The 12,804-nt window shown below is 33.4% G+C and overlaps 1 protein-coding gene across 1 annotated transcript in view; it reads left to right on the top strand.

Annotated features, from left to right (window-relative positions):
• Nucleotides 1-12,804, top strand: part of Ssl1 (general transcription factor IIH subunit 2 Ssl1) — a 116,606-nt gene that overhangs the window by 41,092 nt on the left and 62,710 nt on the right. Inside the window, exon 8 of the mRNA XM_090415723.1 lies at nt 5,387-5,463. Within this exon, the coding sequence (XP_090271849.1) occupies nt 5,387-5,463 (77 nt within the window). The remainder of the gene's footprint in view (nt 1-5,386; nt 5,464-12,804) is intronic.

The raw sequence follows: 12,804 nt of genomic DNA, 5'->3' as shown, positions 1-12,804 counted from the left end.
TGGTTAGGTCCAGCAGTATAAGGATGGCGTACTTGTTTCTGTTGAGAGCTTTGTTTATTGTGTCGGCGATGTCTTCTAATAAAGTAATGGTGCCTTTTGTTTTCTGAAAGCCGTATTGGTTTTGTGAGATGATGTTGTACTTCTGTAAATAGTTCTGTAGTCTGGTGTGTGTTATTTTTTCTAGAATTTTTGAGATGACTGGTAGTGTAGCTATTGGTCTTAGTTCTGAGTATCGTTTCTTTGCCGTGTTTGTATATTGGCGTAATTACTGCAGTTTTTAGTTGTTGTGGAATAATGCCTGTGTCGAATATTATGTTCACAAGTTTCAAAAGTATTGGATTTATTTGTTCAAAGTGTGTTATAAGGTCTGTGAGTCTTATTTTATCTATTCCTGGAGTGGTCTTTGGTTTTAGTTTTAAGAGTGCTTCTTTCAGTTCCTGTTTTGTTATGGGTGGAAAATACATCGTTTGTTGTTGACTTTGTGTTGGTAGTTTTTTGTTGATCGTTGGTAGTTTGTCTTTTTTGAGTTGTGTGATGTTGTTTGTGAAAGCATGGTTGAATGAGTCTGCTAGTTCCTCTTGATTTGTGTCCTGACCGAAGCTTTTTGCAATAAAATCTTGTGCCGAAGTTTTCTTTTTTCGGGTTACTAATTCGTTGAGTGTAGCCCATGTTTGCTTAATGTTGTCATTATATACCATGAATTTTTGGAAGTAGTAGCGTCGTTTTGCCCTACGAATTTTTGTTGTTAGTTTATTTTTTGTGTTTTTGTATAAGGTTTGTAAATGTGTGTTACTGGGTGACTTTTAAGTTTTTTCCATAGATTTTATATTTCAGTAATAGTATTTAGTATGTCGTCATTTATCCATGGATTGTTATCTGTTTGTCACCTCGTTTGTGTAGGTTTGTTGCTTTTTGTATATTTCTGTGAACTTTAGTTGAAAATTCTCGTATAATGTTACAGGATCGTTTATTTTAAGTAGGGAATTCCAGTCTGTATTTTTTGCTTGGTTATCGACAATGCTCTTTAGTATGATCAAGTTTTGTTGACTTTTGTGGTGGTGGGGAGGGGGGGGGTAGGAAATGTAATAAAACGAAGTTGAGACAAAGTAGTGATCGGCAATTTTTATGTAATTACTGATGATGTATATGTATGGATGGGAGCCTGTATATTGATGTGATCAATGCATGATTGTGTTAGTGAGTTATTGAGTATTTCTTCTCTTGTTGGGGAGTTAATGGTAGGATTTATGTTGTACTGACTTAGTATATCAAGATATGTGTTAGTGGTTGAAGAAGCATGGTCAAGAGTATTTATGTTAATGTCTCCTATTAGGATGAGCCTGTGTGTTGTACGCGGTTCGATGCCGCTTAGCCATGTTTCTAACTCGTGAAGAAAACTGAGTGGATTATTATCTGGGGGTCTGTATATTGTGTTTATTGTGTATTTGATACTATTGTGGCTATTTGTGAGTTCCAAAATTAGTGTTTCTGCATGTTCGAAGTAAGTTTGTTTTTCTGTCACATTGTATTTTTCTTTGATAAATGCCACAATACCACCTCCTCTTTTGTTTGGTCTGCATAAGTTGTAGGTTTGATAATTTTTTGTGTTTTATGCGTAAATTTCTGTGTCGTTTATTGCAACTTCGGTCAGTATTAGCGCATCTATGTTTATCATGGTATAATTGAGCTGTGTTATCAATGTAAGCCAGTGTTTTTTTATACTTCTTATGTTTGTGTGTATGATTATGAAGTTGGTGTTGGTGGAAATGTTGTCTGACCATTTCTTCAAAGAGTCAAAGACCTTGAAGTTTATGTTGTCTGACTGGATATGTTCGCCTATGTTTGAGATCTCCATTATATAGTTTTTAAATGAGTTCTAATCTTATTCTTAAGGATGTAAAGAGGTAGTTTTTTATATTGGTAGGCTGTGTAAGTCGGATTCACTTGTAATTATGTATACTCGAGTGTTTTCATTCTTTCTCAAAAATATCTGGGAATTCTTTGTCCACAGGAACTTGTAGTTTTTCTCTGTTTTTGTCTTCCTTGCTTGGTATAGAAGATTTTTGAAGTATGGAGTCCAGTGTTCTGTTATATAGATTGGTGTTGGGAGTTTCTTATCATTTAGGATCGTTGTTGTCGGCCTTGTTTTCTTGCTTGCTGTAAGAATGGAGCCTCTCAGATTTCTGTTGGTAAAACGAGCGACGATTGGTGGCAGTCTATCTTTATTTTTTTGTGGGCCTCGGTTGATATAGGTGATATCTGTGGTTGCGATTTGAATTCCAATTTTGCTGCCGATCAGTTGCATTATGTTGCTTAAGGCTTCTGTATTTTCTTTTGTTATTCCCTCAATTTGAAGTTCTTTATTTCTTTCTTTTTGTAGCATGTGTTCCATTTGACACTTGAGTGTGTTTACTTCTTTCCGCAATTCTTGATTTTCATGTTGGAGTGTTTCTTGCATTTCTATCGCTACCGTTAATTTCGTCTTTATTTCTCGCACAGTTCCTAACATTTCTTCAGAGGTCTCGTTATTGAACTGTATGTAATGTTCATACTCCTCGAATTTTTTGTTAATTTGTTCCATGTGTGCATTTAATAAGTCTTTCACCATGAGTTTAAATGAATCAAAGTTATTTTGATGCACCTAATGAGCATTATCTGTTTGAATTTGAGTCATTCTGTATGGATCATTTATAAAAAAAAGAGATGTTATGCTAAAGAAATTTTTCAATAAATAATTGAATGGTAGAAAAGGAGGGATCATCCATTAATGACAGCTTTTGTTTCAAGTCTGTAAGTCACGGTTTATATCTAAGATACAAGCCAGACAAAATGGAGAGAGATTATCAAATATTTAGTCTCAACCATTAATGGTATTAAAGGTGAAACTTTCTTTATTTTAACATTTTGCATTTTTTCATCCATCAGCTCATTGGACATCAATCAGATGCCATATGATCACTTCTTTCCTTGGTAATGTTCCACACCACTCCTCACCAGGTGGTCCTGTCGTATTCCTTTCTGGAGACGTCAACTCTTTGAAGGTCGGTCACTCCAGACACACCATCCATCTTATTGAAAGTCTACCCCTTTCTCTTTTTTCAGGAACTTTACCTTCTGTTACTGGCTTGAGAAGTCCTCCTTACATCCTTTCAATGTGTACAAAGTATTTCTGCTTTCTTCTGTCAATACCTTAAAGTACTGCCAATTCTTTTTTAGCTCCCATCCATTTGACCACATTTCAGTATATGATATCCTCAGCAGCCTTCTGTAACACATTTCAAAAACAACTATGCATTTTTGCCATGTTAAAATCATAAAACAACGGTAAAGGAGAAGTAAAATATAAAACTCTACACAAAAACATCAAAGTTACTATAATAATAAATATTGTATTATTTATTAGTATACAAAAGTAAACCAGGTGAGATTCTAAATGTGAAAAGCAATATAACAACTATGAGATGTTATATTTATGCATTAATGATCAGGGTAGCTGTAGTACACTAAACATGAAATTAAACTCCTTTAATTGCACTCAATTTCAAGTAGAGTAATGTGGGCAAACATCAAAATGGGAAATTGGACAATGAGACTTATAGTCCGTCAGATGTATCTATTAAAAGAGAAGTGGAGAATTTTTTTTTTTTTTTGTCATTAAAGAGCAGACATAAAGAAGACAGAAAAGACAATCCTTGTCAAAGATCTAAACAGCAGAGCAGGAAATTAATACCAGACATGTTTTGGAAAAATTAAAAAAAAATAGCAAAACAAATAATAATGGACTGATAATCACTAACACCATGTTCTAACATAAAAAAAAAATTGCACAAATTCAGATAGGGAGTTATAGTTGATAATGATATCTTCATGCTGGTTCAAGAGACATGAGTATACTAGGGATTTGAAATAGGAAGTGATCCCTATTTAAATTTGAGCAGGATAAAATTGAATACTTACTGGAAAGAAAAGTGTTTAAGAAAGTTTTAAAAAAGAATCAAATTTGAGTGCTTTTGAAGGTAAATTGTGACTCAAATATAGAAAAAATGTATATTAAAAAATGTAAGAGTTTGAAAACAAGAATGAAGTTTTGGAGACTAACGGTAGACTGTGAAGAAAACATTGATTGATTCAGCCAGAGAGGCATGTTGTGAAGTGCTTGCAGAAATCTAAAAAATCAGAACTCCACAGTGGACTCAGGAAGCTAAAGAGGAATAAAAGATGACATGAAATCTGAAGACAGAGATATCCTAAATAAGCTGTTACTTTGAAAGATTTAAATGAAATAAGCAATGACAATTGTGGTAGCAAATGTTTAAGCAATTAGGAGTACATATCACTGCTTGCAGTAGAAAAATCCATCAAATGCCTGAGTTATGGAAAGTCAGCTGGACTAGATGATATTCAAACAGAAATGCACAAATATGAAGGTGTAAATGTTTTTACAGTGGCTACACTGCATAATTCAGAAGGTCAACTGGGACACAAGCCCCACATTACCCAAACCAACATGCAGCTTCATCTTCATTGGTACAAAAAGCACGTAAAGTAGAAGAAGCAACGAATCACACTACACCCTTTACCAAGCAGATGGATGGGTATGATGGATGCCCAGTGAACATCTCTTACCAGAGTGCATAACCCCAACTATGAAATTCAGAGGTGGTTGTAGTGGTGTGATGCTATGAGCATTGAACTCCGAGAGACATCTGAATATTTTGGACAATGCAATGTTTGCTACTTTATAGCATTTCTATGGAATGGGTCATTGACTCTTTCAGCAAGACAGTGCACAATGTCATAAGGCTGCTGCTGTGATTGTGTGGTTTGTGGACATAAATGTCAGCACACTTCTGGCTTCCACAGAACCCTGATCTCAATCCTATTGAACATCTGTGGATGAACTGGAGTGTCGGGTGAGGTCAAGGGACGTCTATCCCATAACAGTGCAGGACCTCATTACATGCCTTCAGGAAGAATGGTCTAAATTCCTATTGATCACTATCATATGATTGTGGAAAGTGTGCCATGTAGGATTGCAGCAAAAGGAGCGCCTACATCTTATTAAGATGAGCCATGGCTGTTTGTTCCTCACATTATGGTGTTCGTTGACTCCTTTCCAAGTAGTGTATTTTAATTACTGGATCAACAGGATAAAAAAACAGTGGCAGATTATTTTAATTTTAATTGTAACATTATAGTATGTGCATTTTAATAAATTTAATTGTATACTTGGATGCATCCATTGCATAAACAGTATGAATTAGTATAAATTTAAATGCTGACAGTATACTTTTCACTAAATTAAATAATAATGATTGCTAAATCAAAATAATTCTCCTAAGCTTGTTTATATTTAATATTACAATGTACGCATTTTAATATATAGGCACATATGATGTGATATTAGATGAAGGACATTATAAAGAGTTGGTTTATCAGCATGTAATTCCACCACCAGCAGCTGTGAGTAATCTTTAAATTCAATTTTCTATAATAAATTAAATGAATAGGTACTCCAAACTTTTTTATTTTATTGTTATTACATTAGGTTATTGCTAAGCATTCACATTAAGATACATATTTATTGAAAATTAGCCAATTATGTAATACTAATATTTTGTTGCCATTTTATTTTGCTTGATCAAGGTTTAACTGAAAAAAAAGTTAAGAAACTGAATGTATTGTATTATCTTAGTGAATAAACAATTTTAGCTATTCTCCTGAATTGAAACTGAGGAAACAAACATATAATAATTATCAGATCATGAGTACATGGTCAGCATTGATGATAATGAGCATTGATAATAATGATGCCCTTTGGAAAATGGTTTGAATCCCATCTAGGTTAGAAGAACCTTTATCAGGGCTTTTCAACAGACAGTGAGTTATCTGGTCTCATATGGAGGTGGCAGGGTTTATTCCTCCTGGAAACTCAGGTTTGGCCAGAAGAGCATGTGCAATTTACAGATATAGCAAACATTGCATATAGGATTAACCACCTTATCATAAGCAGTTGAAGTTGTTGAAGTCATTGGAAAAACCTACGGCGATATTCATTCAGACCACTGTCAAATAAGAGCCATCCTCAAAATACATAAAAAAATGAAGAATGCATATGAGCACAGTCCAACCATAAATAGATAAACTCAAAAGAATTTAGAAAAAATGTGAAAGAAACCAACTGGAAATTAAAAAACGACATCGACGAAGATTTAACAAACTTTAATAACTATTTATTGAACTGCAAAGAAAGCGTCTCCTATGAACGTCCTCCTAAGACCAGGAAACACCTATCAGCAAGAACGATAGAACTGTTGAAGAAAAGAAGAATACTGAAAGATACAGGAAAAGGCCATTTAGAATATAAAATTATCTGTAAACAACTGAGACAGAACATCAAAGACAACTATAATATATATAGAATGACAAAATTGGCAGAAGCAGCTAGGCTCCACAGTAGCTTAAAAAAAGTAGAAAAGGAAATAAGTCTAAAGCAACCACTACCATCAGCCTTCATAGACAATCAAGGAAACAGAGGTGAAATGGAAAAATAATAAAATCGTTTTATGAGAACCTTTACTCATCTTTACTCATTTTGTTGATGGAGGTTTGTGTCCTAAACAGAATACAAACCACCATCAACGAAAATAGCTACAAATAACAGGCCAGTTTCAAAAAAGGCTTTTCAACAATGGATCACATTCACACTATTACTCAACTAACAGAAAGATGCAGAGAATACCAGATTCCACTTTGTCTTCTTTTTATAGATTTTAAAAAACATAACTGCATTATGTTTTTTATAAAGAACACAACACAGTATTCCAAGCTTTAATGGAACAAAGAGTAGAAATAGCATATATCCAGCTCATAAAAGATATCTACCAAGAAGGCACAACAAATATCTTTTCAATCACAGTACGTCACGGCGATCACCTAATCTCTTCACATCTACACTATACAACATCATTCGAAAAACTGACATGAAAGGTGGAATAAACATTGATGGTGAAATGTTAAATATCCTATTATTCACTGACAATGTGATATTAATATCTCTCCCTCGAACTCTTAGAATCAATGCTGAATGACATAAGCCAAAACTGCCAAAAAATTGGATTGGAAATACATTCAGACAAAACAAGATGGATGAAAAACGAATACTGTAAAGATTATACAATCACTCTAGAATCCCACACCATCGAAAAAGTTGAAGATTAACAGTCCATAAAAATGAATAACGACATATCAAATGAAATAGCAAGGAGAAAAAGAGCTGCTTGGATAGCCTTCAACAAAATAAAATCAACAATCACCACCAAAACATAGATATAGAAATAAGAGCCCATCTTTTCAATAGTCACATCCTTCCAGCCTATGGCAGTGAAACATGGAACACAACTTTAAAAGAACAAAGCTTAATAACAACTCAACGTGCAATTAAAAGAAGAATGTGCAATATAAATAATATAGACTAAGACACGCAAAAATCAGGAAGAAGTCTGGACTCAAAGATGTAATAAAAGCAATCTACAACAGCAAAAGTAGATGGGCAGGACATCTCACCAGAATGAGAGACAACAGATGAACAGTCAGAGTAACAAATTGGTATCCGAGAGATACCAAAAGGAAACCTGGAAGACCAACCTTAAGGTGGGAAGATCCAATGATTAAGAACATTGGAACAAAATGGAGAAGAAAGGCCCAAGATAGGAATAGCTGGTCTCTATACCAGCTAGTGAGTACTAATAACACACTTTAGGGTGATTGCTCTATCATCCATCACCCTTAAACAAAAGCTTCTTTTTAGAAAGTTAGTAATTTAGTTTTTTTTCTCTCTCTCTCTCCATGCCAGTAAAATACATTGCTGTTGTTTTCTCAACATATGTAAATATATATATCCAGAATCATCAACTGGCGGCTTGTAAGTTGATGATGCAAGTAAATCTGGAGATAGATCTACAAATAAATATGGATAAATCAAAATCATGTATAGTGAAAATACTCCAGAATGAAATAAATCAAAGAAAGTAGGTTGAAATAATGACTTCATGCAAATATTTAGGACAAATCATTACAAACAACCATCAAGTTGTAATGAAATTTCAGCTAGAATAACTAGCCAGCAGAATGGTAAATTTGTAACCATTAAAAGCAATTTACCAAACTGCCTAAAAGGAAAGATCTACAGTGCGTAATGTCAACAATGACCTATGGTGGCATGGCCATCGCCAGATTAGATCACGCCCTGAGGCAAACAATTAAATATTGCCCCTGATGGATTACAAGACAAAAATATAAGAAAATCTCCAATTGCTATTTTGTTTTTATTACAAGAGAAACATCGATGCAAAATGATTACATAATAATATTAATTAAATGTTGCTCTACGGGGATATCGCGCAATAAAACTGTTTATAAGCACTTCTAAATTTAAATTATAAGCCATGTCTGCCTCTGTCAATATAGTTGCTAGACCAACCAATCTTTCTTGGGTTGTTGCTGTTTGCAAATAATTTTTAATCATTTTAAGCTTGGAAAAACTTCTTTCTGCACTTGCTATGCTAATAGGAATTGTTAGTATAGCAACGCCACCTACCGCAATATGACTGAACGAGCGCCCTTATTAAGCTGTACCGTGAGGCAGGCTGCCTCTATGCTACACCCTGTCGACGGTACTGTATGGTGGTGAAACCTGGAGTCAGATTAGAAAGCACCTAAAGAAGCTGAAAAAAACATGGAAAGAATCGTTTTGGGAATAATTCCGTTAGATAAAAAGAATAATACTTATATTAGGAAGCAAACAAAGGTTTTCTTCCCAAGAAATTCACTTTTTTCTTTCTACAAATTAAGCAGAATGGCTGGCTGGCGAGAGCACGATTACAGGATTCACTGGACTACTCCAACAACCAGTGAATGGGTGTGTAGGCATACATAATTTTTGTAGTTAAATTGACTGAAAAAAGTAAGGGACATCAACTTTTAGAATGATTTCTACAACGAAACCCTTTAAGCTTTTCTGATACATGTATATGTAGTGTTGGATTCTGATTATGTAGAGATTAGAGTAATTATTATTTGCTTCAGAATCCAACATGATCTTCCATCACAAAGGCTAGACTTGTAAATATTATTTAATGTATATAACTTATTTTAAAATTTAATATTCATATAACTGCCTTAATTTTGTCTAATATTTAATTATTTAATCAAAGATATATGTATGAATAATGAAAAGACTGTATTAAATATTAATAAGTTATTTTATTTATTGTTATGTCAATATTATAAGAACTTGTATTTGTAATTTAACTATGCATTTATTGAAATGCAAATATTCTATTTATTCTTGTTTGTGAAAGTTTAACGTTATGTAATAACTGAATGTAGTTGTATAGCCTAATGTAACATTCGCGAGAATGTTTACGTTTATCGGTTGTCATAGAGATGCGTGAAATAAACGAGCGTGAGTGGAAGGGAGCGTGGGCTAAATAAGAAGAGAAAATATATACGTAGTAAGGGAGTCGGAATGGAATTTTGAAAGTAAAAGGTAGCAAGGAGATAAACTAGAGAAGTAGAAGTAAATAAAAGGTTCTTAAGGGTAGGAGTTGAGTGGATATTTTTTTATAAGTGAGCAAGGACGAAACGAGTTTTATAGTTAGCTGAAAGTATAATCAGCAGTAATAATGAAAAGGAAATTAATACTACAATCGGATAAAATAAAAAGCTGGATGTTTAAGGAAGAATTCTGAATGAAACCGGCTATTCTAGAATTGTGGCTTATTTCCGATTTGCCCTAAAAAGAACCTCACGGTGTTTAATTAGTTTATGAGTGGTAACGACGATAGTTGAAGTACCCTGTAATTGAAGTCTAGAATTCTGAAGTGCGTTTGATAGTGCTTTAAGTATAACCGTGGATAAGTCTTGTAGATGTGTTTTTATTAAGTAAGATAAATAAGTTCCAAAGGTTTGCTCACAACATAATTGATGTATTAGGAACTATTTCCGGTAAGGTTTATCATAGTGTATTATTTCTATGCTTGAAGAATTGTGTGTTAATTACGCTATGCTTAACGCTACTTTAACTGTGGAAACTCTTTGTGAATGAGAGTTGGAGATAAGAATTGTTTGAAAGATATTTTCAGCTATTAGTGCTTGTAATATTTTGAACTTATAGCATGACTGAGAATTGTGTGAAAACCGACTAGATTGGATGTTCCATTATATTAATTTAAGTGTAGAAACTTTGTAACCCAGAAGCTGAGAAAGTACATGTGAAGACTTGGAAGATTGTGCTATTGAGATTATCTAAACTTAATGTTTGACTTGTTTTTAGTATATAGAAATTAGAAGTAAAATTTATGTATGTGTTTATTTATGTATATGACCAAATGTTTCATTGGTTAATCTAACTATTGTATTTGCCTGAATTTCTTATTACTGCACCGTTTACAAAAATTCGAATCTAGCGGGAATCCCAGAAAGAAAATAAATACTTCGGCCTGAATAAATGAAAAGACTGCTAACTAACTTTGAATTGATCCTACTATTTCATATAGACTTATCTAAGGATAGAGTGGCACAGTATAATAGAAATTTCTCTACCCTTGGATTAGTGATCAATTTACAATTAGTTGTGTTTACTTAGATGAAAGTGACTTGTAACAAGATGGCGGATTCGAACACAACATGAGGAAAACAATGTCACGACAATAGTATGGTTTTCAAAATGTTAATTCCAAAGAAATTACAGAAATTGGCTGTTCTTCCCTAAACGTTTGTCAAATTGTAACATATACCTCCTGAATTTTATGAATCTATTTTTTCTTCAAATTCATAGTAGGAATTTGTACAAATCATGTATTACAGTATGTTCATTGTTGACTCATGAACCCTATTTTATTTGCTTGATATAGTGTTTGATGAGGTCTACCAAATGTTTAAATTTATCCCTTCATTTTTATTGCAACATCTTTCAAAATATTCTAGGATATCTAAAGCATCTTGGGATCTTGTTCATTAATAAGTATGCTCTGATTTCAGAAAATATATAAGAATTTGGATATTCTCTTGTATTGTACAAATTTCAATGTTTATTCTGTCTGATCTTTCCTGATCTTTTTGTCTGTCTATCTGTCACCTGTGCAGCTCATCCTGCAATTATTTGCAAACAGCAGATCTTATTATATACTGTTTTTTTTTGAAGGTGGAAGGTTAGGAGAAACACAGATGTGTACTTTTGTTGATCAGTGCAAAAACCGTTTTGATATTGTTTTGTTTCAGCATTAACCTTACTACTGGTCACTTGACAGAATATGGAGGTAAAGCATACATTAGAGTTGAAATAACATGAATAAGAAGTGTAAGCTATCAGTTATTTTCATTATAAGGTGTGATAATTCTTCATGCTCCGGATTAACATCCTGAGTTAACAACTCAGCTAACATGGATTAACTTGTGCTCATAACTAAATTTTTGAGCTAGTGCTACCAAAAACAAGCAATGCATAGCTCCTATTGTATGCTCTCTGATTTTAGAGATATTAGGTATACTAAACATGTCCAGTGATTTATTTTTATATTTCCAATTCTTTTATCACATACAGGAATCTACTGTTTATCTGACCTTCAAATCAATGAACCTTTCAGTCATCAGAACTTGCTGTTCTGATAATTGAAGGGTCAGGTAAACAATAGATTACTATCATTTGTTGTTAATGGCAGGACAGCATAATAAAAACTTCCTTGCTGCAATATATGTTTTTTTTTATCAGTGAAATTCAAAAAATAAAATAAAAATAAAACTGGTCATCAGTGGGTATGGGAAATAGTTATAATCAATTATGGCACATAATATCGAATCAGCAAAAAAGTACTGTCAGATTTTCTGTTGTTGTTATTTTTCTTTAATTATACTTAGTTAACAGTGCAGTTCTTGAAGAATTTTAATCAAGATAATTATTTTCATAAAATAGTTATTTTATAAGTTACTCATACACTCATGAGCCAAAACATTATGACTAGCCAGCTTGTTTCTGGTTAACTGGATGGCACAATTGGCTGGAAATAGTCTGGTGATGGCGGTATTCCAGTATAGGAATAGTTCTGATGGGAATTGTTCCCATCAGAACAATTGTAGCACTAAACATAACATCTGACTAAACACATTTGTCCTAACATTCTCTTTCAAATTTTCAGTTGCAGAAAATACACATAATAGCTTTTATAATGCAGTTGTTGGGTATAAAAATACCCAATTGCTTAATTGCTTACACAGTTTATGTAAGCAATTAAAGATACATATGTGACTTGAAATCAGTTTGAATTGTGTTTAGGATGTTTGAGATCATTACGACATTTTGCCAATGTTAATTTTACAAATAAAATTCTGTCAAAAAAGTTGCAACTAACATACTCTATAAGCTTTGTTAATATATGACATGTTTTTTTTCACTGCTGGAAACAGTTCTGGAATACTGTTTATGGCTCCAGCAACTTTTCTTTGACTTCGTTCACATCAATGAATCACTGCCCTTTCATGGTTTTCTTTATTCATGGGAATAAAAAAAAAAAGGCACATGGAGAGAGGGCAGGTGAGTAGGGAGAGTGGAGAACAATTGCCATTGTGATTCAGAAAGCAACAAAACTATAACACCAAGAGTCATCCCCCAGTCACAACTTTTGAAAGAAAGTTCTGATCATTAAAAACTTGTTCCCTCAAATCATGGCAAACATTCACGTTTTTTTTTTATCCTCTGTGAGCAAATGAGGCACAAATTTAGTGGACACATGCTTCATTTTGCAA

This window comes from Typopeltis vanoorti, chromosome 3, assembly GCF_054136105.1.
Source record: "Typopeltis vanoorti isolate ZY-2024b chromosome 3, IOZ_Tvanoo_1.0, whole genome shotgun sequence".
Taxonomy (NCBI): domain Eukaryota; kingdom Metazoa; phylum Arthropoda; class Arachnida; order Uropygi; family Thelyphonidae; genus Typopeltis; species Typopeltis vanoorti.
This window is presented reverse-complemented; position numbering and strand designations above follow the sequence as displayed.